General features: G+C 36.2%; 4 protein-coding genes across 6 annotated transcripts; 2 read left to right on the top strand and 2 right to left on the bottom strand.

The window, feature by feature from the left end:
* Positions 1-117: 117 nt before the first annotated feature.
* LOC133725832 (vacuolar protein sorting-associated protein 53 A) lies at positions 118-9,650 on the bottom strand. 2 transcript variants are annotated; one of them, XM_062153213.1, is made up of 24 exons: positions 9,447-9,650; positions 9,195-9,289; positions 9,018-9,074; positions 8,772-8,922; positions 8,516-8,586; positions 8,184-8,308; positions 7,850-8,010; positions 7,627-7,768; positions 6,891-6,954; positions 5,799-5,984; positions 5,676-5,711; positions 5,244-5,348; positions 5,092-5,151; positions 4,360-4,437; positions 3,831-3,938; positions 3,677-3,742; positions 3,115-3,192; positions 2,906-3,039; positions 2,729-2,822; positions 1,960-2,037; positions 1,494-1,556; positions 1,155-1,223; positions 975-1,070; positions 118-722 (listed from the first exon to the last, which is right to left on the bottom strand). In XM_062153213.1, exons 1-24 carry the CDS (start codon positions 9,493-9,495, stop codon positions 423-425), a joined length of 2,466 nt encoding a protein of 821 aa, XP_062009197.1. In that variant the 5' UTR covers positions 9,496-9,650; the 3' UTR covers positions 118-422. The 2 variants fall into 2 exon arrangements, with proteins under 2 accessions (XP_062009197.1, XP_062009198.1); XM_062153214.1 differs by lacking the exon at positions 9,447-9,650 and having other exon boundaries at positions 8,772-8,926; positions 9,195-9,277.
* A 1,187-nt stretch (positions 9,651-10,837) lies between these two features.
* Positions 10,838-15,907, top strand: LOC133725831 (uncharacterized). Its single transcript, XM_062153212.1, has 9 exons — positions 10,838-11,099; positions 11,667-12,134; positions 12,221-12,389; positions 12,788-13,085; positions 13,206-13,278; positions 13,840-13,930; positions 14,441-14,520; positions 14,609-15,016; positions 15,359-15,907. Exons 1-8 carry the CDS (start codon positions 11,040-11,042, stop codon positions 14,978-14,980), a joined length of 1,611 nt encoding a protein of 536 aa, XP_062009196.1. The 5' UTR covers positions 10,838-11,039; the 3' UTR covers positions 14,981-15,016; positions 15,359-15,907.
* A 221-nt stretch (positions 15,908-16,128) lies between these two features.
* Positions 16,129-20,243, bottom strand: LOC133725830 (uncharacterized). 2 transcript variants are annotated; one of them, XM_062153209.1, is made up of 12 exons: positions 20,088-20,243; positions 19,805-19,935; positions 19,628-19,710; positions 19,453-19,531; positions 19,226-19,293; positions 18,742-18,823; positions 18,493-18,605; positions 18,321-18,404; positions 17,826-17,972; positions 17,053-17,161; positions 16,851-16,970; positions 16,129-16,606 (listed from the first exon to the last, which is right to left on the bottom strand). In XM_062153209.1, exons 2-12 carry the CDS (start codon positions 19,890-19,892, stop codon positions 16,533-16,535), a joined length of 1,047 nt encoding a protein of 348 aa, XP_062009193.1. In that variant the 5' UTR covers positions 19,893-19,935; positions 20,088-20,243; the 3' UTR covers positions 16,129-16,532. The 2 variants fall into 2 exon arrangements, with proteins under 2 accessions (XP_062009193.1, XP_062009194.1); XM_062153210.1 differs by having other exon boundaries at positions 19,453-19,528.
* A 1,079-nt stretch (positions 20,244-21,322) lies between these two features.
* On the top strand, positions 21,323-25,328 carry LOC133725829 (membrane-associated progesterone-binding protein 4). The gene is made up of 8 exons (XM_062153208.1): positions 21,323-21,469; positions 21,716-21,792; positions 21,906-21,977; positions 22,460-22,497; positions 22,948-22,991; positions 23,382-23,428; positions 24,033-24,207; positions 24,472-25,328. Exons 1-8 carry the CDS (start codon positions 21,371-21,373, stop codon positions 24,637-24,639), a joined length of 720 nt encoding a protein of 239 aa, XP_062009192.1. The 5' UTR covers positions 21,323-21,370; the 3' UTR covers positions 24,640-25,328.
* Positions 25,329-27,090: the final 1,762 nt, after the last annotated feature.

Here is a 27,090-nt window from a genome sequence, read left to right as displayed (position 1 = left end):
GAAGCACGAGTTTACATATCTTGTAGAGAAGATTGGAATTCTTTGTAAAACAAAAAATTGGCCAACTTTAAACAAAACAAGTTGAGCTCCACAAGACATAATTATACATTCCATTGTAAAAACCCTACAAAGGGAAATCTTATAGATGCTGCAACAAATTGTTATTTCTAGTTGCAATTTGTTCAACGATTGGTATCTGGTATTAGGGAACAATTTATATTAGATGCCATGAGCGAAATATATTCCTATACTTTTTGCACTATTAGTAGACTAATACAATGTTTTGATCCTATGAAAACCCCACAAAAGCAAGTGATAAACGACACAAGATTAGCATAAGAAAAATGAAAACCAGAAAAAATGGAAAGAAAAAGAAAAGAGAAACCAGTACATGATTTACAGTTCTAAGGGGTTCAGTGCTATCAAGCATTGAAGAGCTTCCTGAAAGGCCCATCTTTCCGGTCCTTTGCAGCTTCTGTTAAAGCTAGAAACCTCTTGAACCCTGTTGTGGCTGCACCACGTCCAAGTGCAGCTGCTCTGGTTAGTACATCTTCTCTGGGTGCAAGGAATCCACCTGAAGTGGGAATTTGTATCAGAGAGACTGTCGGGGCAGTTGGAACAGGTGTGGCAACTGGTGGCGGTGGGGTAGAAGGTTGAGTAATTCCCGGCCCATGCTTGTTGAAGTCTTCAAGTATACTCTGCTGATCTGCCTTTTTAAGACCCTGCATATGCCAGTCAAATTAAACCCCAGGTGGGATAGTACAATTTGTAATTTGTTTGGAAAAGACTAGATATTGACGCTAATTGTTATGTGGTCTAAACCAGTAAAGGCACAGAATTGTTGTTGAATGATACTTGCATAAACTACAAGTGCACAAAGCACCACTCTACCAATGGATACAATCTGACATCTCATCACTGAGCCAAAAAAAGCATAACTGAATGGAGAAAGCTAAATAGAAGTTGTTAATGACCTTGAGCTCAAGAATTCGCTGAAACTCCATAGGTGTTCCCTCTGGTAGCAATGCACGATATGTATCTGCGACAGAATCAATTGGGGACAGTATGACCTGTTGCAAAAAGATGACAGAAACCTGCCTTAGAACAAAAAATCTAGAAGCTGCCAGAAATAGTGACAACAAACTGATACCAACCTTTAGAAGTGCTTCAGCTTTGCTCATCTCACGGCTTACAAATTTTGCATAGCTTGCAGCACGTGACGTCTATTAAAAGATAAACATTTATCTGGTTAATGAGTTTGATTTGTCTACTATGAAAGATAACAAGTCTATTATGACAAGAAAATTGTTGCAGACACTCATGGTAAACCTAATTTGACTTGAGAGACATCTTGTCTCTCAAGTCAAATTAGAGAGATGTTGAGTAAAATTAATCCTGATATTGCTAAACAATGACAAAAGGGATATGATAAACTGGATAGTATGATTCTAATCATACTTTTCACCAATTACAATATGTCAATAATGTCTCACCTGGTGACCAAGTGATGGGATATCCAAAAGAATAGTCTTCACAGCTTGAGTATCCAATAGCATCTGCAATAAGCACATATACGTGAATCAATCACAGAGATTATTTCCCTGACAAAACAAGTTTTTGTACCAAATGATCAAACATAAATGATAACTATAAACCCTATTACTTCGAACGTTTGATAACACAAACAGCTTGCCAATATGTTACACTATGCTGTTCAACTGTATATTTATTTGCACTACAATCTATAGCACTTGTTCAAGTTTTACGAAAAAGGAATTGTTAATATAAGTTATTATTGATCAATTCTTGCTACATATCCCACAAATCTCATTTCAGAAACCTCCAGGTGTAAGCATTGCACATCTAAAAGCAATGGTTAATAGACTAGCCCACATTTCCTGATATAAACAGATTTAGATCTAGACGAAGAAAAAGAGAACTAAAGAATGCATTCTGTACCTGTTGAGCTCCAGTCTCTGATATTTGCTTGCACTTGAAAATGTTAGCATAGAAACGTGGACCAAGAGATGATGCCAACTGCAAAGATTGAGTGAATTATATGAGAACAAGCTTCGAGAACTGACTTTAGCTACAAACCGGACAAAATAACTCTTCACAGCTGAAGGATGTTTATTATCCATCTATTCACTGTCATTAGATTCACCAACTTGATCCTATGGTCATATCATGAATATGGAGCCTTAATTTTATTCACATTATTGTGTACAACCATTTTTCCTTGGGTACACTGGCCAGACCCATGAGCGTAGCTTTCCTCACCGTTTCCAGGTTCAACTACTATCTCCGTCATGAGTCAAGACCAAGACCTCATTAAGAAAGGAGGAGATGTGACACTTGCCTGTGGCCACACGGACCAATGGTCTAAAACAAGGATACACCAAATGAAAACTCTTCTAGTCTATAAAAGACTTGATATATAACATTGAAAGAGCTAATTTTTAATCATTGCTTCAGAATTTATAGTGACATTTCATCAGAGATCATTCCATGTGAAAAGTGTGGTAACTTGTAAGATGCTGCCAGAGAGAATAGAGTGAAGGATAGTGCCACACAACTTTTAAAGTATTTAAAGTGAGTGCAAAAGGCATGCCATGTGTTTTCTATAACAAACACAAATTTTCTGCAGAAAACAAGAGTTGTGAACCTTTGAACACAAGACCAATATCTATGGTAGGAATGGGGACAAAATACGTTAAGCCACTCGTACCTTGTCCAAGAAGAATTGGAAGTAGATCGGTGAAAGAAGGCTTCCAAGTATAGGTATACTACTAGCAAGGATCATATTTATGCCATTAACATACCTGCAAAAAGGTGGACATGGTCATTTATGGAAAAGATGTTACACCTAGATTACTGTATACATTATTGAATAATGTTAGCTCACTCTGATTGGTCACCAACACTTTCAAGTGTACCCCATGGAACTCGTGTCATTGCAGCCATTTCATTGTCAAACTTGGTTTCTAGGCCATGCACCAAGGTTACCAATGCTCTTGTTATAACTGCTGAAAATTCATCCTGTACAATTGCACGAATCTTGAGAAATGAACAGAAAATATATGCCTTAGGTATCTTTTTTGAAATGCCTAATACCTGCACTTCCGACATATCCACCCCATCTGCGAATTGAGAATCAATTATTTTGGACACACTCTCAGCGAGTTCACCAGACTGCCAAGAATTAAACAGAAATCAACAAGAATGTAGAATCTGTTTCAGTCTTGTACTAAGCATGTGTGCATATGATAATCTTGTGAACACCAAATTCAGTGCTGTCATAACATAATGACAGCTTTCTATAGTTTCAGAAAGAAGACGCTCCATGTCAACTTAACTCAAATACAGAACTGAACAACTAAACAAAGACCGGCAATAAATTCTCAGACAATTGATGTAGAATATTAAAACACATATTTCAAAGATAATAACAAATCCTCTATTTTCTGCATCTAATTTTATATTATGGCTGATTGAGCTGCATTAAGACGTACTTCACTTTAAGGTTTTGTTAAGGAATGTCTGTCAGACATACTGTAAAATAAACCATCTAGTTCTTAATGAGGTTCCATATCTTCATATGCAGAAACTCAAAAAGGAACGAAGCTAAAAATTTCACAGTAACAGAGGAGTTTCATTTGTACAGAAAACTGCTTACCGTGTTGGTGCAATATTCCGCTGAATTGACAATGTAACAAATCACCCTCTCATCTCTGTCTGATGTCTGCTGAATCATTGAAAAGATAAGCACCTATTTAAGATGACTATAACTTTCTGAAATATCCTGAAAGTAAAAATTGTTCCATTAATACCTTTATCTGTCCATCCATACCAGTTGCTGCTGCAACAATTCCTGTACCGCCTTTAGGTAATCTTATAAAAAGCTTTGTTGCATATGCTTTGAGAATCCTTTGAAACACCTGAAATGCAAAAAGGCATGGGTACAATATCTTCATAATATGTGTGTGTGTGTGTGTAATTTTTTACTGGTGCTGAGCTTAATAGGAGATGGTAGTGACAATGAGACGAAAAATCTGTTTTCATCTGCAACAGATTGTAAGAAAGAAAAATGCACATTTCTATTTACACTTCGAAGGGAATTGAAGGTAAATGGTCTTTCAACAAAATATGACAGCCTATATTTGTTGTCATGTATCGACCCTCTTGAGAAATATTATAATGCATAGGGCTTCATCTCATTAGCAGGTAAGTTCCCTTTATATAGAAACATCTCTATTCCTTTTTAAGTAATGATGCTGAGCAATTGTGAGTTGTAGCATTATGTGCATGAAAGTGTGCACACTAAATTGGCATATGAAATGATGAATTTCAAGAATGTACCTTGAACAAGTTAAATAATGTCTGATTCTTTGTTAAAGCACTGCACCGTTTTAAGCTCCTCTTGATTATAAGAAACAACTGCAGGACCAAAGAAAGAAAACCAAGTCAGTGTCATTGAACATCTTTTAAATAATACATCATAATCTTAAGAACTTCAACTCCATCACAGCATCTTTTCAACCATTCATGCAATGACAATTGTGAACACTAAGAAGAACAATTCTTTTTGATAAATCCAAAAAGTTGAGTAATGAACAACTATATATAAGGAATAAGAAGACAATTTCCCGCTGCAAATGGAAAAAGAACTTAAAAATAAGATACTAAGTTCACACCTAAGAGGAGGCCAAAACATCTACCAGGATTTTAACGGTCTTGCTATTTTTTTTCTTCTTTTTTTTAATTGAAGAGAAACAACAATCATCAAACAAAAAACATGATACTAAAAAGAGGACAAAAGGACCTAAACTGCAAACAAACCAGTGTAACCAAGCCAGACCCTAAACTACAGCTGCCTTCCAATATAAAGGAACAGTATTCTAATATTGCAAGTAGAGATCCAATCATTTCAGTCCGAGAAAAAAAATAGATAAAATAGTCTGTTTCAGAGAATAATTAACAAATAAGCATGAGGAAAGTAGGGTTCCTGATTAATTAATCAAATTATAAGCTCGCGAACTGCATTCTGATATTTCTGAGTTGACAGAAAACAATGAATGTCTAAATGCTTACCTGCATGCTACTTGACAAAACATTATTCTGACTTCCCTCCTCAACATCCCATGTCTCCTCCTATCAAAAGAAATAAAAGGTAATTAAAAGAAAAACCTAACAGAGACTGAAATATTGAATATATGTTATAACGAGTATTGCACCTAAACTACCTGAACAAGTTTTTCCAAATTCTCCATTAGTGTCTTCTCTTCTAGTTCTGTGTAAACAGTCAAGTGAGGCTCGAAGCAAGATGAGATGATTCCACGGAAGTTGAACTGCCAAATCAAACACATGTCAGATCTACCAAAATAAAGTTTCTAGAACTTCCATGTATGAGATAACATATCCATCCGGTATCTTATTATTAAATTTGATTTATTCGCTTCGCTTAAAAAAGTAAATAAGAGTAGTTACCCGAGCTTTCTCAGAACAATAAGATCTAAAGAAAATAATGGTGAACTGACTTCACATGGATCAATTAGAACTTTTGTCAAAAATATGATCGAAGCTGACTTCTTTACGTAAGAGAGTCACCGATATTTTTTCAAAAGGTAATGCAGAAAATATGCAGGTGTGACATTTCTCATTACTGAGAAGCTTACCCCAGCTCCAGGCACAGATAACTCTTTATCCTTTTCCTGGCAAGAGAAAACCAGAAAGAAACATCAGTAACTTGATAATTTATCAAATTCCAACTTACAAAGTTGCAACTGCAGCATGCATACCTCTGTGGCATTTCCTTGATGGGCAGCAAGCTTCTTTTCATATTTCTTTCGAATATCTGAAGCACTTTGAGTAGTGTTTTCTCCTCTACCAATTTCTTCAATCTCATTTCCAACCTCCCTGCCTCGAGTACCACCTCCAAATTTTTCTGCCAATTCATCCTCAAATTCAAGAGTTCGCTGTAGTGCCTATAGAAAACAACCAAGGCTTTAGAAACACCAAAATGGAAAAACGGCAAAAAGCTATGCGAGTGAATGTAATCATAAAAAATTTCGACCAGCTTTTTTTTTTTAATATAACCAATCACCTATAAAAGTATGATATTTGAAATAAAAAAAATCCTTGTCAAACATATATTCTCAAATAAGTCCAATTAGGCAAATCAAATACAGTATCACTTTGGAGACAATTTATCCGTTCACAGTTATACTTGGGCATGAATCAGTTTGCTATCTATCTCTATTCTTTTTAATTGCATAATAAACTCCATTGATTCCTCAGGCAGCATTCTTACAAGAAGAACAAAAGAAGGCAAAGCAATATGGTCCAAATGGCTCCTAAAAGCTGAAAAATATATTGCACTACATCAAGGTCACTCATAGTTTTTGAATGTTCCTAAAGCTGTTGTTCACCACTAAGTTTGATACTGCTCCCATTGTTTCCACTAAAGGATCTATTAGGAGCGTAGGACGACCCATTTCCAGTTATATTCAGGAGTTCCACAAATGATATTATCTATTAGGAGTTTATAATATACAGATGGTTGCACTTATTTTTATTTTATTTTCAAGAGTAACAGAAGTTATATTAGAAAAAGAAAAAGGCACAGTACAACAGAGAACAAGAAGACAAATTAAGGCAAATCAAGTTTTCAGCCAATGCAAATAGACCTGATGACCTAATGATACTGAATTAAAGGCCTCAGAATGCTGAAAGTAGGCTTATCTAAACTTAGAGGTTTGGTGGGGCTTCTACAAACATAAATTAAAAAATTTAATTGACCTCTTCTAGTTTTCAATACCAAGATGCACCAACTTTCATTCCTCAAGTACATTAAAAGCAATTAAAGATGATAAATTAGAAATAAAGCTTACCATCAGCAATGTCCCAACATCTGGCTTTTCTTTCTGATTATTAAGGATATCTTCTAGCTGCTTCCTGAAGAGAAGGAAAAAATACAAACAGCACAACAGATTATAACGTTTTATTTACCTAGCAAAATCAGATGTTACTTAAATCCTACAACTCCAGAGGATCAAGTAAAATTAATTTTTTTCATGTAAGCAAAACAGACGACCTCACAGGGAGACAAGGTTATGTAAAAACAAAAAGAAAGAACAACTTACAAAGCCAATTGAGAAAAAGAAAGATCAATAAATACATATAATTTATCTGCTATGTCTAATAGCATAAGTATTATTCTCTCTCTACATGTAAAAGATATCGCCACACAGACATACGATGAACGTGGGACTGTGTGAGTGCAGGGTGGTTAAGTTCAGTTGTGGGATTTTTTTTCCTGCTTTCTTCTGTGCTTTGACATTATTGTCCTCAACGATTAAACCGTTTTTAAAAGAGTATGTTAAGTTTGAGATTTATGGTTGACAAAAGTTGTTTTCCAGTGGTACAGATTAACACCAGCAAATAGCAATTAACAAATATCAGGGTTTCTCTTGGGCAACTATGTCAATACAAACGCTCAAACATCAAATACTCCCTCTTTATAGTATAAGATGCTTTATACATATATCTAAGAAACAGAAGAAACTTAAAGCCTTTATTAAAGAATACCGAATGCACTAATTTGATATCAAAGATGAGTAGAACTACCTTGTTTTTTTGCAGAACTGAATGCAGAGTCGGTAAGAAACATGCCATGAAGAAGGAAAGATTTTCCAGATTTCTTCATTCGTTCTCATGCGGCGCTTGATCCATGCATATCTTCGTTCAGTCTTATCCAACTTAGCTAGTTCTACAAATATAGATAACAGGATGTCAAAGACAGTTAATGTGAAGTTTGTTATACAGAAAGCATAAGTGCTAAGAGACACACCAGCTCCTTCAAAGATTTGCTCATAAGAAGTAAGCTCCCTGCTGCAAAAGTTATTTACTAATTCTTCCCTCACAGATGCCTCTAATGCATCAACAACTAAGCAAGCCTCAGATAGCTGCTGGAGTAAATTAGATTCTTCCGACTCCTTTCCAGTACCTAAGCTGAGAACAAAACACAAAAGAGGAAAAACTTAGGGGTATATTAAAAAAATAAAATAAAATAAAAATAAAAAACACTAATTCAGATACACAATTTCTTTTAGAAGATGAACACACACTATGATGTTTAACCCAAAAGAAACTACAAACACATGCACACAATTTCAACAACATACCTTGAGAAATCGGAAAACACGTGTGACTTTAATATTTGTTTGATATTCTTAAATTTCTCCCTGAGCTCTGTGATTTTTGGAACATCCCTATAGGCTTCAAAATGGCTACATAATTGGTTCACAGCCTGATATACATCATGAACCAGAATTAATATGAAGCAATTCTCAATAGTATTATATAAAATTCTAAAATGGCCATATCTTTTCACATGAATTGTATATAATGCAAAAGATTCATCAGCAGTAAACAGATTCTTTTCTGAAAATAGGGCATGACTTAAGCACCTCTTATGCCTACGGTACAATGACATCATAGAGAGCATATGGATTACCTCCAACTGTGCAGCCGCCTCTTTATATTGTCGTTTGGAAGCCATCACTTGAAGCTGTTCAACAGCAGAGACTGCCATGTTACAGAAAAAGTATTGCCATGAGAATGAATTTAACTTTACAAAACTTTCTCAGAATCAATATATCTTCTAATCTAATTAACTTTGATACGAAAAGGTAATGTCAATACACTCCAAACCGTTGTACAAGTCATTGTACCAAACAAACTCATTTAAAAGATTGAACACAGCAACTAACCGAGCATGGTAAGACGATGAAGAGCAGTAATGGTGGTTGTTATATGCTTCTTAGCAAAATCCAACTTCTTAATGTCACGACATATCTCCTGAACCATTGTCTCACTCTGCTCAGCCTTTGTTTTGATTTCCCGGATCTTATACATGAGTTCCTGCCTTAGAGGATCACAAAAGAAATAAATCAAAACAAACAAATGAGCCATATATAGCAACAAACAATTCTTATAGACAGAGATCATTAACAGACCTCCACGGCTCGCGTAGCGGCAGCAAGATCCTCCTTGGCTTTGGTCCCTGAATTGCTCTGAAACACAAACCACACAATCAATCAAAAACTACAGAAATGCCGCACACACTTCATTTCCAAGAACTATTCGGCGAAAATTTGCAGTAGTGAGCTGAAAAAGATGAAGACGATGATTACCTGTTGACGAACGGCAGCTAAAATTCCAGCATCAACGCGCCGAATTTCACTGTGAATCTTCTGCATTAGCGGCTCGACGCCGGATAACGATGCCTCTGTTCATACAAAATCAAAGCATTCAAGCAGTGAGTTCAAAACCTACACATTCTTGTTCTACATGCGTTTCTGTAAACCCTAAGCTTCCAATTCTTTGTAGAAAGACATGTATAGAGAGAGAGATTGAGATTGAGAGGGAGGGAGAGGGAGAGAAACCTGTGGGGAACATCTGGTTGATGTACTCGAGAGCGCTGGACTTGTCCATGGCTGTGAATCGAGCTCGAAACGTTTCGAAGGAGATCTGAGAATTGTGGAGAGTGGGGGGTTTGCTCTCTCTCGCAGTCTGAGAGCTCTCCTTGGTTCAATGGCGCTGGAATTGGGTCGATCTCAGATCCGGGGGCATTTTGTGAACCGGGTTAAGGAAATAACGACTTTGACCCGATGTTATTATGGAGCCAGAGGTTGGGAGAGTACGAGCCCAATTAATTAGGCCCAATTGTGCGTTTAGTGCTCTATTATACAACCCCACTGGTTGACCCATGAAGACAGTTAATTTCCATTAACTTTTTCCTCCGCACATGAAAATTTACAGCACTGCAACATAGTCTGAAAAAATAAAATGGGACCTGAAGCTTGAATAAAAGGAATGCATGACATTACCAACATAAGGTATTTGTGCTATGGCAAAATATATACCATTTTTTGTCATTTGTCAGCATCTTTTTCTTTCGAAATTCTCTCGTGTCATAATCTAATTATCTAAAATAATTGCTCTAAGTGACAACCCTCAGAAATTTCAACCCAATTTTCCAACTTTAAAAATCATTAAAAAAAAGTTGAAATTTTTTAGGTCTATTAATTCCATAATTGCTTAAATTTCATGATTTAGAGGTGGTTAGATTTTGATGAGAAAATAAAAACATACGAATTTAGCAACAAAAAAAAAAAACTATATGCTATTCCACAATCTTGAGTGCAAATGATGATTTTTGAAAAAAAAAAAAATTTGTTTTTTTTTTTTGAGAAAGTTTCAGCTTTGGTTCCCACAGATATGGGATAACATATCACTTCTTCGGTGTACTTAATCTCACTTACATAGATATTGTTAGCCACACTTTTTATAGACATTGTTAGCCTCACTTGCGATGACACATGTGAATAACGTGGGCAATAAGCACGAATAGTTAGTGGTAATGTGGTATTATTTATCGAATTAACATGTATCTGTCACAAATCCACAAATACAAACATGCCACATTATCACGAATTTCCATTTTTTTACCTAAACACGAAATTGATACGAAAACCGACATGCCCAATCCGATCACCGTCCCTAGTTTTGTTGCATTGTTAATTCATCCAAAGTAAAAAGGAAGGGAGTAGTTAATCGCACTCATACCTACCTAAAAACAAGCAATCAAACCACCTAACCGTGCCATTAGTGCTAATTAAAATAAAACCCCGCGAGTAAAGTAAAGAAGAAGCAAAGGAAAAAGGCGAAAAAGGGAATCGAAAAGCAACACACACAAAATCAAGTTGGCGGGTAATTTTATAAAACAAAAAGGAGTTTAAAATTCCCAATATCACCAAAAAGAACAAAACTTTATTTAATAATAGATTGAGGTCCGACCAAGCTTCTCTTTCTTGGTTCCATCATTTTGCCACTGTTCACTGAGTTGCGTGCTCTCTAATTTATACTCGAGTTTGTCACCCTCAGTAGCTAAGCACAGTCTGTCTCACACTTCCTTAGTTTTCAAAAACTTAGGGCTTTTTCTTGGGGTGAGATTTTGTAGAGGTTTCTGGGGTTTGATGGAGAATTCAGCTCCTGAGGTTCAACATGGAGAGGAATCAGACTCTAACAAAACCCAGGTGATTTTTTTATTTGGCAATTTTCTGGTTCTAAAGTTTGGTAATTTGACATGTAAAGGTTTAATCTTTATGTTCATTTCCTACATTTTCTGGGTTTATATTAATGTATTATGTCTTGCTCTAATTGTTCTAAATTATAAAAAAGAAAGTTTTTTTTAGTAGTAATTTTAGTTTAAACTTTAAAGGGTGAAATTTTCTGTTATTTTATCAGTATGATTGTATCTGTAATATGATATATGGAATTGATTGCTGAATGGAATATAATAAAAGCTTCATTTTCTAGATATGTTACATGTACACCACTACTTTCAGGCATCACAGACCCAGAGATTGCTGAGAAAGCTTAAATTATGTGTCTTTGACTTAATTTTATGTCAATCACTTCGAATTACACCCACAAAGTACACCCTTTGAGTTGTTGTGCATGTTAGACACTGGTTTCGTTACATTTTCGGAGTTGGTATCAGTATCTTTGCTTTGGTTGTTGTGGATTATTGCTTAGACTATAGAAAATTTTGGGGCTCGTTGTTGAATTGTGAGTCAATGGAGTTGTTTGGTGGCTTGCAGATTCGTAATCAAGAGGAAAGAAATGAAGAAATTTCCTTGGTTCAACAGTCTCGAAGGCCAAACCTGTCCTCTTTGCAGATACCAGAGAGGACTCTGGAAAGTAGTTTGTCTGCTTTTACGATGATTGATGTTCCGTCTGTACAAAGTCCTAGTTCTATTAGAGCTGGGCTGCCGCCAAGACCACATTCAGCTAAGATCAAATCATCCGTGAAATATCTGTTTCCTTCAAAGAGCATTAGGGCGAAAAATATGACCCATGATGGCGAGAAGGCCATTCTCATTCTGCCAGATACAGCTTCATCAGATGCTCCTGTGGAAAAGCCTTCTACCTCGAGGTCTTTCTCACTTAATAGGATGTTCTTCTCTCCATCATTAAAAGCAACACATTCTTTACCAGTTACACCGAGTGCAAATTCAGGTTCAGAGTCTGTGCAGGGAAGACAGTTGGAAGGTCATTCTGATTTATCTGTAAGTGCAATCCCACTGTCATTTTGATTAACAATTATTAAATCAAATAGCTTCTAAATTGCATTTCAAAATCAATTTTATTTCAGAAAATTGAAGTTGAGCAGCAAATGATCCGCTCATTTTCGGTTCCAGTGAATGTTAAAACCAGAAGTTTAAGGCGGATGGATTCTGGAGGCATGATGCGTGTAATTTCAACTCCACGTCCTGCAGTAGTTGATGCTGCTTCCCAAAATAGTGCCCCAGCAATGGAAACTGGTAATTAATACAATTTTTTTGTTCACATGTTTCAAACTATTTTATTTTATATTTTTGTATATCCTTAGTAAGATATTTGGTTCATTAAACCAATTCTGTAATTATCTATTCAAAGTCACTGGTGCATGCTGAAAAGGACTTAGTAGTGACTTAGTAATCATCTTCTACACAAATATTCACATCTCTTGAATTCTCTTCATTACCCTACCTTTCAGGAACGACATCCTTCGGTTCTTTTAAGTCTTAACCAAGGCTTTCAGATTACCCAGCTGAAAGATAGGGTCATTATCTTTTATTAAATGCCTATGGATTTATTACTTTGTTTCCCATTTTGATTGTTCTTTGTATAGTTGCACTATCCATATATGCAAGTTATGCTGATAACTTGCTAATTTCAGCTACCGAAGATCCTGGTGAGGATATTCCTGAAGAAGAAGCTGTTTGTCGAATTTGTTTGGTTGAGCTTGCAGAAGGTGGTGATACTCTTAAAATGGAGTGCAGCTGCAAAGGAGAGCTGGCACTGGCTCACAAAGAATGTGCAATAAAGTGGTTTACCATTAAAGGTAACAAGACCTGTGATGTCTGCAGACAGGATGTTCGAAACCTACATGTAACACTACTCAAAATACACAATCCTCAAACTATTATTAGACGACCACCAACAATACCCGAGCAGAGGGAAGTCGCTCGTTACAGGCAAGTCGAAGTATTCGATGTGTTTCCATCAATATATCAGTCACAGACTTTTGTAGAAATTCCATTTGAAATTATTATTTTAATTTAATTTTGGGTGTTACCTTGTTGCATCGTTGACAGGGTCTGGCAGGACATACCAGTTCTTGTTCTGGTCAGCATGCTTGCATATTTCTGCTTTCTGGAACAACTTCTGGTACGCTTTATGCTTAATTGCAAATACCTAGAAACTGTAACTATATAGCATCATTCTTTGGGTACTACAAAAATTCTGACTTGCTGGCAAAGATAAATATTCTACTAGATTCAAAAAGTTACTATCAGTTACTATACTTTATCTTATCATTGATATGATCCTGAAGATGTTAAACAGTGAATCAATAAGACTGTAGATCTTCGGGGGTATTTTCTTTAAAGACCATTTGTAGTGGTATCTAGACATGCATGTAATCAGGAACCCTTTTAAAGTTGTAATACTGTAAGAATTGATTCTGTGTCTACTGTAACTTCATACGGGTGCCATCAAGCATCAAATGCCTCAGGGGTAAAGCTTCAGGAGCCTGATGAAGATTTAACCAACAGATCCCATGTGGTGCTGGCAGTAGAGCAAATAGTTCTAGAAAATTTAGATTACCTCAGGAGTTTACCTCCTGCAGTCTATTTATACTACTCGTTATCGAAATTCACATGCACATTTGTTCTTGTTTTACATCAGAATGAATTTATCAGTGACATTTTCTTTTTCAATTTTGAACAGGTCTCTGACTTGGGCCCTCGTGCTCTTGCCATTTCCTTACCTTTCTCTTGCCTTTTAGGTCTCCTTTCATCCATGATTGCTTCAACAATGGGTGAGCTATTCTTTTTGTTATATCAAATTTTTTTTGTGTTACTACAAATTCGTTTCATAAATTCTCTTAAGCAGTGCTATAACTCAAGCCATATTTTGCCAATTTGACTTTGCAATCCTGATTCAATCAGGTTCTTTTGTTACTCTCACTTTTATATTGTCAATCTGTTAGGCAACGAACCATTCTAGGCAATTTAAGACTGAAGAAATATGAACATCAAATGTTATTAAATGCAAGAACACTGGATGAAACATGTGCTAGTTGGTTTGTGTACAATTGAAAAAATAAATGGGGTAAATAAGGAGAATTCAGATGTGAGAGGAATATTATTTTTTACGGGAATACCTTTCTTAACAGTATTAAATTATTAGACTTGTTCCTATACAAGCAACTCATGATATGGTTTATTCCCTCTCTTTCTGCCCCTCTCCATTGTTGCTTCAAACATTAGTGAAGCCTTCTGTTATTTTGACTTTTACTTGATAAATCTGATTATATATATTGTGGCAGTAAGCAGGAGCTACATATGGGCCTATGCCTCCTTCCAGTTTGCCATCGTGATCCTCTTTGCTCACATATTTTATACTATCGTAAGCAGAACTTGTTCCTCTTTCCTCCTACGTGTGTTCTTTCCTTTTCCTTTTCTTTGCTCTCTGATGATGTTGATTATACATGCAGCTTAATGTAAATCCAATTCTCTCGGTCATCCTTTCCTCATTTACTGGCTTTGGGATTGCGATCAGCACAAATTCTCTTCTAGTGGAGTATCTTAGATGGAAAGCAAGCAGGCAAGTGGGATCTTCCCATCAACATACTAGCACTATGAATGAACTGCAACTGCAGCACCAGCAGTGGCAGCATGAAGAGCAATATCATCGCCATTATCAGCAACAACGACGTCAACAATTGAGAGAAGGTTCCCAGAATCAGTTACAACAGCAAGAGCAAGAGCTCCAGCATCATCAACGCCTTCAGCAGCAGCAACAACAATTGAATGAAGATCCAAATGCGAATGGTTCCTTGCGGATAGACATTGGACGGGAGACGTAATTCATAAAGATTGAGCAATTTTTGAGTTGTTAAAAGGTAATTTCAAGCTCAGTAGACGAGATACATTTCAGCTCTGCCAACACATATTGACATTTTTCATTTCCTAAAGAAAGGTTAACTACAAGGTTTAAAGCCATTTTGAGCTTCAGCAATTTAGACTTTCCATTACCTCTGGATGTTCTATTTTTATTTTGTCCACAAGGTCATAAGTTAATATAGATTGGACTAGAACTGGCACTACAGCTGATCAGTTCTAACTTCTTAGCAACTGGTTTAATACATGATATCCGAACTTGGTAAAACAAATAATCAAATTTATAACTTGCAAGTATTTGAGTTTGCATGATTGTTTTTATTTTATTTTATTTTCTTTTGCAGATTAACAGGTTGAAAGAGAAAGTACTCCATCAGGAAGTTCAGACACAAATGGGTAAGTAACTCGGCAAAAGAGGCAATGGCATGTTGTGGGAACATTATTGTCAGAAATATAAGAGACCGCTGACCGAATGATTGTTCTAACTATAAGCCTTGTGTTTGGCTAATCTGCCAAGTGAAAGCCAGTCGGACACGAGGAGGTACTGCTAGTAATTAAGAGACGGCGAAAATCCTACATTAGAGGCTGTCTAAACTTGAAAATTAGCATGATAAAGTTCAAAATTTTGACAATTAGCTTGAGTCCCGTCTTTTGGGGTCATGAAAATTAAATATGTAATTTCTTGTCATTCACAAGGGTTTCCTAGAAAGTGATCTTCCCATTCAGACTGCCAGCTTGGGAGGAAGCTCTCTATGAATTGTCAGATGAGACTGGTGAAGATCTGCGTCTCTATCATGACTAGCACGTATGATAGTTTATGATGAAATTTACAGGACAGAGAATTGTATGACTGCAAGAAAAGATGATGGAACATTCATCGGATGATTGTGTTATGGACTTTTTCTACAGTTTATCATTCAATAGCACAGCCCCAAAGTTTTGCAAGAAATTACTGTATGTGATTTTGGTAATTTGAATAACCATGAATGAAAATCTGAAAGCTGTTCTCAATTTCCTTGCTACATTTCCCTCCTGTTTTGATTTACAATTTCACCCTAGTTAGGCAAAATTCTTCTTTAGCAAATGATATCATAGATTAATGTGGAACGCCAGATTTCAATAACAAAAAGTGACATTAAAAAGAGGATATAGGAGACGTTTAGAACTGCTCATTAACATCTCACCAAAATTTGAATATTACCTAAATGAAAACTAAGCAAAATTGAGTCTAAAGAATCCACGTGTACTGATTAGGCTAAAACAACCTTGTGCTTCCCCAGCAACTTGTAACCATAAAAATAATATATGTGGAAAAGATGACATTGCAAATCGACATTTTGGTCATCACCAGAGGGGGAGCAAACATGAAATTAAGTTACAGAAGCAATGCATTCACCTCCAGACTCCACATTTTACATCCAAGATCATTTGTTAACTGGGAAATTTTATGACCTTGCAAGCATCATGAGTCCCCTGTGAGGTTGGCTTTAGTAGATGGTAATTGTAGACTCCTGAAGTTTATCGCAATACAATTCTATCATTTGGTTTAGTCAATGCTTCAACAAACCTGAACATCCATCGGTCTAGCATTCCTGATGCAAGGTAAGCAATAAAACAGAATTAAACAAAACCAGAAGATTCAGGTCCTCACACAGGATCTTTTGGCCTGAGTTCCTACTCTATCATTTGGCCACCTTTCCTTAGCCAAATAATTGAATCAATTATAAACAAAACATAGAAGAGGCAATTGCTTTAGTACTCTATCCCCTCATAGTATAATGGGCAGTTTGTTCCCTTCAAGATTATTATAACTTAAAAGACCACTAAAATACATACCTGTCAAAGCGAAGGTACCACCCAATACTGCACAAAGCCTAGTGATGAAATGAAGAAATTTGCGTCGTTCTTCTTTGATAGTTACAGTAATTGGCGAAAGATCATACAAGAAGTAGACCGCTGAATATAAATCAACAGGTCAGATAATCAACACAGAGAACCCAATAAAAGGGGGAGATGAATAAATTTCTGATATACCAACCTGGCCATGACCTATCATACTCTTTCATTGGGGAATAATATTCTGTCACAGAGAATTGATTAGTTGGCAAAACTTCCTTTGAGAGATACCTATACTCAGTTGGAACAATCTGCATCACAACAGAAAAGTACATTTTCAGAGCATCATTCATCAAAGCCTCTTAATGTTTCACAAAAACCCATTCACCAATAAAGTGAGAAAATCCATTATGCTTTGACAAGTAGATGAACCAACAAAATGTGTTGATAATCACTTTAGACTTTTATCCAAACTCTCTTGGAAATACAAATTCCAAGAAGTTGGCAAGCTCCCAAGATGTTGAGATGGTAGAAGTAGAAGTAAACAGCTCAAGGCATGGTAAGTTTTCTTGATTAATTTTAGGTATATTTATTTTTACAAATCCAAATGAGATATTTATCCCGAAGTATATTTATAAGCTATAAATATTTTAGGTACAGACAACAGATACAAGTGCTGACCCCAAAGGTAGTTAAAATATTTGCACTTCAGGAATATAGTAATTCAGAACTCTTAATAAAAAACAATGTATAGGAATGTGCCTTGTTGCATTTGGTTGAACTTCTAGGTTTTTTTTTTTCCTCGCTTTACTGCTCATATGTACAATCACTTGAACTTTCACAATTAAAAGAAAATGAAACACTTCATTTAAAGGCTTGCACAACATACTTGCATAAAGCGTGTATAGCAAAGTCCTGAGATCTAAATCTAGCAGAGACCATTATATTAATCCAGAGGCAGTCCATATATCAAACCTTTATATAATATTTGAATGTGCCACTGGTGTCATGCAAAATGCGCTCTGTTCCGTCAAGTGGGTTGTGAATCCCTGGATATTTTGGGCCAAATGACAAGTCATGAATAATGTGACTTACATTTACATTTTTAGATCCTTCAAAAATCTGCACAGAAGCAATAAGATAGGAGCCATCAATAAGATCACCATGAAGCTCCCAAAGAAGTTTAAAGAAAGCCAGTTGACACCAGACGACACACAAGGAACCCTTGATACAAGAAAGGAGACAGTAGGGATCAATTTAATCCACCACCTTTAAACGCTATATTATTTCCTCATCCAAATCGTATAACTAAAATTTAATATAAATCTTTTATATATATATAATTTTTTTTTTCAGATAGGGATTTGAACAAGATATATTTAAAATCCACAGTTTAATTATTTTGCAATTCTGGATGGAAGATGAAGAGAAATGGAAAGATACGAGTATGAAGATCCAAGGAAAACCAACCATTTGTGCAACGAATATGTTTAACCCATGAACTGATATATGAAAGTTTCCAGCAACCCTTTGGACATCTAAAACACCATAAACCTGCAAGTCAAATTATAATAATAAGAAAAAATAAATACATTATAATATAAAAATTATTTACATGTAATAGTGATATCTATAATTATACCCTGCATCCTTCTCCATCATCTAATGCTTTCTTTACTTTCTTGATCAGTTCTTCTGCAGCTAAATCAAAAGCTCCATGTAAATGGTTTTCCTGGTGATGCTCTTTACCATCATCTGGTCAAGGTCATTTATCAGATGCTGGACACTTAAACAAATAAAGCCAGAGCGAAAAAAAAAAAAAAAAATCATAGATCCTTCTCAAAATCATGAAAAATAAAATTAGATTTGTAATGCAACAAGTGTGTTATACCATGCTTGTGCGAATGTTCCTTCTCCACAAGGTCAGACAAATATTCAGTGCCGATGATGTGTCCATGACTGTTAAGGCGAAGCTGTAGCCACTCTAAACTGGTTAGCAGAATAACAATGAGAGAGAGGAAGGATAAAGACAGCACAAATTTGTAAAATTAAATCTCACGGAACACACACACACACACTGAAAACAGGTATCTAACAGGAAAGTGGTGTAGGATTACTGGAATCAAAGTCTACACTGAACGCAACAGATACAATGGTACCTATCTCAAAATAGAGATGTTGTACTATAACATACACATGAAGTTTACACTTGGGCAGCATAACTATCACTGAAGTGCATTATTAACAACTTTTAACAGACAAAACACTGCTACCAAAGTGAGCACATTTAGTTTGTAACGGTTCGATACATAACACACTATAACTTTATAAAGATAAAAAATAAAAAAATCACAAGAATCAATTGGCTCTCTTACTTTCCATATATTGGTGTCAAGATCCACTTCATGCTTGCCCGACATATCAATTGCATCCACACTCAGGACTGCGATCAAAAGTGGAAAACGAGTCATTACCATCATTCATCACACAAGCAATAAAATATTAAAAACCGAGCATTACCACCAATCATTCATCACCAAAACTACCAAACACATGAGAAGAAGATATTTTACAAAGAAACCACCATTGCAAGAGTGCTAACCATCACAAGGTAGAGACGGAAACGTCATATTAATGTGAATTGGAAGAGTCTCGCCGCGCTTCAAGTCCACGGACATCTGCTAAAAAAACATAAGCTATTTCAATTAGACAAAATCTATTCATATACACAATACATGCAAAAACAAAGACAAGGCATTTCAAAATTATCCTCTCACCTGATGAACAGTATACGATGAAAGATAATATCTCAGCTCGTGCAAAAACAATGTCGCCATTATGAGCAAACCAACAACCGAAACTACACAAAACACACAAAACCCCCCAATAAATCCCCCAATCCAGATATTACAATCATAACCATCAGAAAGAACACAAACACAACGCGAAATTACCAAAAGCCCCAGATTGAGTCTTCTGCAACAAATGCTCCTCGGCTCGAGGAAACGCATCCAAGCTCTTTAAGGCTTGTTTCATCCCCATTTTTTTTTCGCACCTCAACAATGCCCAGATTATTCACCTAAACCTGTAAATTCGAAAATTTCAGATTCTTCACCCAAGGCATTCAATTTTCTTGCGATCAAAATTGAAAATTTGAATTGGGATTCGTACCATTGAATTGGGATTAAAATCAAAAACCTAATTGAATTGGGAATTCAAAATCAGAGGCGGAGGTACCTGAAGGTGTATATGAACGAATCGGCGAACAAGGAGAGAATTTTGCGGGGCGAAGACCAAACACGGAAGTCGGAATTGTAGCTGTTGGACTACCTTTGCCGGCTATATAGTTCGGAGCTGGGATACTCTGTGCGCGCTTCCGTGGGGTCTTCTCGTGAGCCCGCGGCATTCTCCCTTTTTGGACCATCCTGATCAGTTGGGGCCCATTTTTTAACAGAATTTACAATATGACTTTTTTTCGATTTAAGTACCTAATTTTCAAGGTATTTACTTTTTGGGCTTGACATTTGAAAATCGTCGCAGTATCAACCCTTCTTCTTCATCAAACTTTCTTCAGTCATGTTTTCGGACCTTGACAAATGACAGAATTTCATTCGGGGCGTGAGCTACGACCACTTAAAAGTTCATGTCTTCTGCTAGAGATGTTACATATTTTGTATGATCTCAACATGATTTATCTTTCATCACTCTAAGAAAGAAGATTAAATAAGAGTATATTTTTTAACTGAGTTTTAATCTCATACCAACTCGAACGCAATTATAAACAACCACATTGCAAACATGGCACAAGAAAGACATGTGATTAGTTCTCTAATAGTTACATTTTTTTTCTTCATTATAAATGTGATAAGGTAGAAGATATGTGAACAGCTCTCTAATAACTATGCAACAAACTAATGAAGAGTTTTTTTATTTTTATTGCAAATGTGATGAGCTACAATACGATGGAGATTGTCATTTTTAAGTCAGATATAATTTTCTCGTATATTTACGACACAGTAGGTGTTTATACATTTAGAGTAATTATGTAGTCTCAGACTATCATGTGTCTGTAGTTTGGAACGACTTAATCAGTCTATGTGACCTAACTTTGGTAGTAATTGGTCCATTTTTTCTTACTTTTCTTCTTCTGCACTTTATATACATGTATTGACACGGTATTGATCAAGATTATAAAAACATGATAATCTTAGACAACAACGGTAATTTTTTTTGTTTTGTTTAAAAAGAAAAGAAAAAGAACAACATAAATAATAACTTTTAAAGACTTCCTAACGTTGAGTCATATATAAAGTTTTTTTGGATAACCTAAAATGTATGACCCCAACATTTGCCCCAAAAAAAATGTTTAACTAAGGTAAATGCCATAATTAAAAATATAATAATAATATTCTCAATAAAAAAAATTAATAATAATAAAAAATAAAAACGACCGATGGTAAAAGCAGTTGAGTTCAGGAAAACTAAAAAGCTGTTGAAGTCTCTCCAGTCTTCAGTTGGCGATGGCGGCAAAGATTTTAACGTCTCCTTTTGTAGGAATTGCCGTTTTTGTCATCTTGCTCGCTCTCTTCGCCTTTTACTATAAGCCACTCTCAAAACAGGTCAGAAGCTCAAAGCTCACTTCTTTTGCCTCTTCTTTTCATGTTTTGGGAGCTAATCAAAACCAAGATTCGATTTGGCTTGGGTTTACTCCTGGGAATTGATCTTTTATTTCAACAAATCAATAGGGTATTTGTTTTTCTGGGCTTTGCGCACTAACACAAATAGCGTAGATTTGATTGCTCAAGTAACTTTGGTTTGCATTGGAATGTTTGACATTATACTCTAGATGATGCTGATATTTGCAGAGATTGTTCACTGTTGAAGAATTGGCTTTGTACAATGGGACTGATCAAAGTTTGCCAATCTTGTTAGGAATTCTCGGGTACCCTTTTGCTTCCTCTCTGTTCAGATGTGTATATGACTATATGATTACTAATTGTCTGTATGAACTTAGACTTGGTGATTCCTAGAAACTAATTCATGTTTTTGGAACAGATCGGTTTTCGATGTGACGAAAGGAAAGTCTCATTACGGTGAGGGTGGGGGTTATAATCATTTTTCTGGAAGGTGTGTTCCCTTTTATACATGTGTTGAATTTTGAAAGTGCTATTGTTAGACCTTCCACATTCTGAACTCTTCTTCTTTTTAATCAACTTCATTCATAATGTACGGTACAGCAATAGTTCATCTTATGGGCTAAAAATGTTTCAATAGTGCCTTATGGACTGGTTAATTTTGTGTAAACTGAAAAGATCCCCAAGGGGGCAAGCTGAAGTACACAAGAAATATACAACTACAGAAAATGAAAACAGAGTCTAGTATTATGAGATTGATAGGCAGTTCGTTTCATATCTAATTGCCTCTAGTGAGAAACTCGTACTGATACTTTTTTTCCCTCAAAATTTCCATTTTTCATTTGATATAATAGTATTTGGTTTCTGTGGAGCCCTCAAATATAGTTGATCATCAATTATATCCTTTTCTCCTTTGTATCTGTCTAGACTTGTGTATTAATATTTGTTTTTTCCTTCCCATGTTCATGAATGAAGAGATGCTTCACGAGCATTTGTTTCTGGAAACTTTACAGGTAAGAATGGTCTATTCTTTTTTGGCTTTAAATTAGTTTTGATCACATGCAAGCTTAAATTCGAAAATGTTTGGAGTTGCCTTTGCATTTATCTGTTCTTGGCTTATTTTTCTGATTAGTGTATTTTAAGTAGTTTGAAGTTGCTTTTGAATTTTTAGTGGACAAGCAAAAGAGTTGGGTTTGTCTGTTGAAGGGAATTCTTTTCCTGGTAAATAAGGAGAAGCTTTGAATGTTAGTTAGTTTCACTTGGATGTTTAAGCTTGGGATTTAGAATTTTGGAACAATTTGGAAACCTTAGCAGTTACCTCTATATTTCTCTACAAGAATGTAATTGGATGGTTAATTTTCTCTATGGATTTATAGCTGAATGGTGACGTAACTCTTGACACTAAAAGGTTTCAATGTTACAACAGTAATAATATAGTATCTGTCTCATTCGTTATATTGCAGGAGATGGGCTCACAGACTCGTTAAGTGGTTTATCCAGCCAACAGGTAACTAATGTTCTTTCCTCCCCCACTTGCCTGGTGGTTGTGAAGCCACACTGGACTCAAAGGGGGGAAGTAACCATAAATTTTAGAACTGTGGCTACCAAAATCACTTTATATGGATGTAGCTGTTGATTCTAGCCTTCTTAGTAAAGAATTGCAGTTTGTCAGTAGCTCACCTGTTGTGAACCCATGGTTCCCCCTGCTCACCCTATGTCTTGCTTATCATTTGATGATCAGATTACACACTTTTAGACAGAATAATAAAATTAGGGAGAAGTAAGTAAATATTCAATCGAATCCCTACTTTTTGGTTTAGCTGGAATTTCGGCACTTTGACATGCTAAGTTTCATTAATTTGTACCACAAGTATGATTCAGTTATTTTGTTCTGCAGGTGAAGAGTATTGTTGAATGGAGGGATTTCTACTTTAGAACTTACACGTGAGCCATACATCTTTTTACTATTTCAGTGCTGTCGGAAGTTGGAATTAAAATGCCTTTAATATTTTTGGTAGTTAATTCATGTTTACTGGAACACCATTCTTACAGCCCATCTATTTCCACTTCTGAAACTGTTGGGAACCGAAACTTTAGACTTAATACTAAGTTTCCATTGTATATGATTGGGAAGTTGTACCATGAATGTCTTAAACCTTGTATGTCTGTTTGATGTAATATAGATATCTACTACACATAGGAATCATTGTTATGTCTTCAATTCTAATGCTTATAAATTGTTTTGGTAAAGGGCAAAGATCCATTACCAAAGAATTGGCTTGCGGATAAGTCATTTTCTTTATCTCCCACTCGAATGGCCTCTGGCCTCTTCTTTGGAATAAACTTGTGTGCCTCTAACTGGTGCACCAATTTGTCTTATGACAATCACAATACACTTGTTCTTTGCTCCAGTATTTGGGCCTGGTTTCTATTTCTTGTCATTTTAATTGTAATTACATGAGAAAGATACTATTGTGCATTTTTTCATAACTCACCTTTTTGAATGAATGAAATGCATGGTAATCATTATTCATGACTTAATTGTCAGATTTGTTGGTAAGCTAGTAGGTCGGTACTATGATCCCAAAGGAAATCCTACGAAATATTTGAAGGGAGTTGAAGCAAAGGCTGCCAGAGGTGCACAGCTATTGAAGAAACAGGAGATTGAAGAAGCAAAGCAACCTGGTTGCAATTCAAGGTGGAGTCAGGATGAGGGCGGAGAGGTATGTGTTTCGGTTCTTATAATATTTCTGTGCCATGTGTATCAACTTTGTGTTGTTGCGGAGGCTTATAAACTAGGATACCAACCAATGGTGTGTAGTACTGCTACTTGTACCTTGATATCTGACACACTAGTAACAGAGGTAATGCAATGAACCTAGCATAAAACTAGCTGAATCAACTCCCAAGTTGGAATTCAGAACTGTAGTCTGTTACATATCTGGTGTTGAATGAGCTTTATCTTATATGTCAATCATTTTGGGTAGGTTTGGTGTGATGTGGGTGTCCCACGATTAGTTCAGAGGCCACTAGAAATTGCTTTGACTGGGAAAATGAGCAAGCGATGTGCGTGCTTTAAAGAGGATCAACTGAGCCAACCAGGGTTGGAAGTCTACGAAGGATGTGATTATCTTGCCAAGACCTGCCGAGTTTAAACGAGTTTCATTGCAGAACTTCCATCTCAGAGTGTTGAGTGAACCCCTTCTACACAGATGTCAATTGTCAACCTTTTTTAAAAGGTTGAACAAGGCGGAATGAACTGAAGCGACGTGAAGAAAGAGACTATTAAAGCGGCCGAAGTGATGTCCGTTTCTCTTCTTGCCGTGCAATGTTGGATTTAACATATTCCTCAAACTGATTTGGATGGATTTTGTGTTTCATTGTATTCTGCTTTGTATTGTAAATTATATACATTTTAGTTACTTAAAATAAAGTGAGATCATTCAGTAAATGCTCGAATGTACATTTATTTGGAAAAAATGGTACTTTTGGGTAATTTTTCACTCCATAAGAACCAAAGAAGGCTATTGTTCATTACAACGTCCATTGGAACCCTCCTCCAGATACTGTACTTTGAACCATGAGAACGCTGCATTAGCTCCAGTAAAAGGAACACCTAGCCTTGAAAGCTTGAAGAAAGCCAAGTAGAAAGGCCTTTATCAGGTTTCATTTGAAGGAGATTCAAATCTAATTACATAGTGGGCGCGTTTGGTAGAATAGACTGGATTGGATTTAAGATTTCAAATTGGATTAGACTAGATTAGATTGGATAGGAGATGCTAACTCCAAACCAATCTTGCGTTTGTGTGGTAAGATTGGGAACTGGGTAAGATTTTTTTTTTTTTTTTTTAAATTTTGGAGCATGACGATGACAATTTCAGAATCAACAGATGTTACATATCCTTCACTTCGACAATTCTAGACCAAAATTGAACAGATCTGGATCATGATTATGCAGTCATTCACAGCGGCGCTCGGGGAGGTGCTGTTGGTGGCGCTCACGGAGGTGGTGACGACGGCGATCAAGTACGTGGTGGCGGAATATGATCGAACATCTACGAATCGATTAATTCCAAGAGAGATTTACCTGAGAGACAGCAACAGGAGGTCAAATGGCCGCAGAGGGCCAGAGAATTGTGACAGAGCATAGGAAGGTGAAGGTCGCAGACGAAGAGAGAAGTTCTACGTTGTCGATGAGGCTGAAAGACGAAGAAATAAGTAGCAGGATTTAATTTATCACACCATTTCAACAAGATTTTTTATCCATGTCTGATTGGATATAAAATTTCCGATCCTAACACATCTGGGCATCCAAACATCTCATTTGATCTGATTGGATATGTCGTTTCCTATCCAATCCTTATGTGAGGCAAAACAAACGTGGCCAGTAGTGTGTTAAGGGTAGTTGCCTCTCTCCCCCTCCCAGATTGAAGACTATCGTTCGAAATATCCACCCCCTAAATATATATTTTTTTAATAGTTTTCATTCACTCGTGTTTTTAGAAAATCAAAGTTTACAACAAATATTCAAACAAATCACGACTGATCGATAGTTGTTTTGATCAAATTTGACTGATTTGGCTTTGGTTATGTTCAGAATCTATAGTGTACTAATATCTATGGTTAACAGATTTTTTTTTTTTTTTTTTTTTTGAGAAATATAAATTACATTAATAAGTAATTTAGATATGTTTTAGGGAATCAGAAATTGAGAGAAATTTGCTGTGTATTCTCATTGATAATAGGGGCCTCTTTATATAGAGGATTACAATACATAAAGTCTGAATCATACAAGGAAAAATAATCTCTAGATTCTTCTAATTAAACTCTATTACCACTAGGTCAAGTAACCTAGAGTTTGGGCCAAACACAAATTAGAGTTTTACTTGAACACTCCCCCTTCTGTTGCCCAAAAGCGGTGCTCCTCTCGTTGCCTCGTTAAAAACCTTGCCGAGTATCAAAAACCCAGTGGGACAAAAATAACCTCGATCGAAGGGGAAAAAGAGCACAACACACCCTTCACATTTCGAGACGAACATGTAGACATCTCTCCCTGATGTCTGCGCCTCCCCCTGATGACTACGATTATGGGAGTTCAGATAATTTCCGCAAGCCAATTCTTGCCACATGTTTCTCGAACGTGGATTTGGGCAATGACTTAGTAAACAAGTCTGCCACATTATCCTCAGATCGAACCTGGTTCACTTTCATCTTGAGGAGCTTCTGTTGTTGCTGATTGTAGAAGAATTTAGGCGATATGTGCTTGGTGTTGTCGCCTTTGATGTAGCCTTGCTTCATTTGTTCAATGCAAGCAGCATTATCCTCATAAATGCTCGTTGGCTCATCTGTGGTAGACTTCAGACCACAATTGCTTCGAACATGCGTAACTATGGATCGAAGCCATATACATTCACGAACTGCTTCGTGAAGAGCAATAATCTTTGCATGATTCGAAGAGGTAGCGACTAAGGTCTGCTTTGTAAACCTCCAAGATATCGCGGTCTTTCCCATGGTGAAAACATAACCAGTTTGGGAGCGACATTTATGTGGGTCAGAGAGGTACCCAACATCAGCAAAACCTTCCAAAACACTTATATCGTTTTGGG

The sequence above is a fragment of the Rosa rugosa genome, chromosome 1 (assembly GCF_958449725.1).
Source record: "Rosa rugosa chromosome 1, drRosRugo1.1, whole genome shotgun sequence".
Classification (NCBI taxonomy): Eukaryota; Viridiplantae; Streptophyta; class Magnoliopsida; order Rosales; family Rosaceae; genus Rosa; species Rosa rugosa.
This window is presented reverse-complemented; position numbering and strand designations above follow the sequence as displayed.

Bases quoted from the DNA above. Each gene is read 5' to 3' on its own strand.
- LOC133725832 (XM_062153213.1), bottom strand. From the start codon at position 9,495: ATGGACAAGTCCAGCGCTCTCGAGTACATCAACCAGATGTTCCCCACA. The intron at 8,011-8,183 runs GTATGTTGTTGA...TTTTGTTCTCAG, and splicing joins GTGTTTTCCGATTTCTCAAG to CTTAGGTACTGGAAAGGAGT. The intron at 5,712-5,798 runs GTATGCATGCTG...TTCTCTTGCCAG, and splicing joins ATCAAGGAAATGCCACAGAG to GAAAAGGATAAAGAGTTATC.
- LOC133725830 (XM_062153209.1), bottom strand. From the start codon at position 19,892: ATGGGGATGAAACAAGCCTTAAAGAGCTTGGATGCGTTTCCTCGAGCC. The intron at 18,606-18,741 runs GTATAACACACT...GACCTTGACCAG, and splicing joins GGAACATTCGCACAAGCATG to ATGATGGTAAAGAGCATCAC. The intron at 16,971-17,052 runs GTTGGTATATCA...ATTTATATTCAG, and splicing joins GTATGATAGGTCATGGCCAG to CGGTCTACTTCTTGTATGAT.
- LOC133725831 (XM_062153212.1), top strand. From the start codon at position 11,040: ATGGAGAATTCAGCTCCTGAGGTTCAACATGGAGAGGAATCAGACTCT. The intron at 13,086-13,205 runs GCAAGTCGAAGT...CATCGTTGACAG, and splicing joins AGGGAAGTCGCTCGTTACAG to GGTCTGGCAGGACATACCAG. The intron at 14,521-14,608 runs GTAAGCAGAACT...TTATACATGCAG, and splicing joins CTCACATATTTTATACTATC to CTTAATGTAAATCCAATTCT.
- LOC133725829 (XM_062153208.1), top strand. From the start codon at position 21,371: ATGGCGGCAAAGATTTTAACGTCTCCTTTTGTAGGAATTGCCGTTTTT. The intron at 22,498-22,947 runs GTAAGAATGGTC...GTTATATTGCAG, and splicing joins TGTTTCTGGAAACTTTACAG to GAGATGGGCTCACAGACTCG. The intron at 24,208-24,471 runs GTATGTGTTTCG...CATTTTGGGTAG, and splicing joins GTCAGGATGAGGGCGGAGAG to GTTTGGTGTGATGTGGGTGT.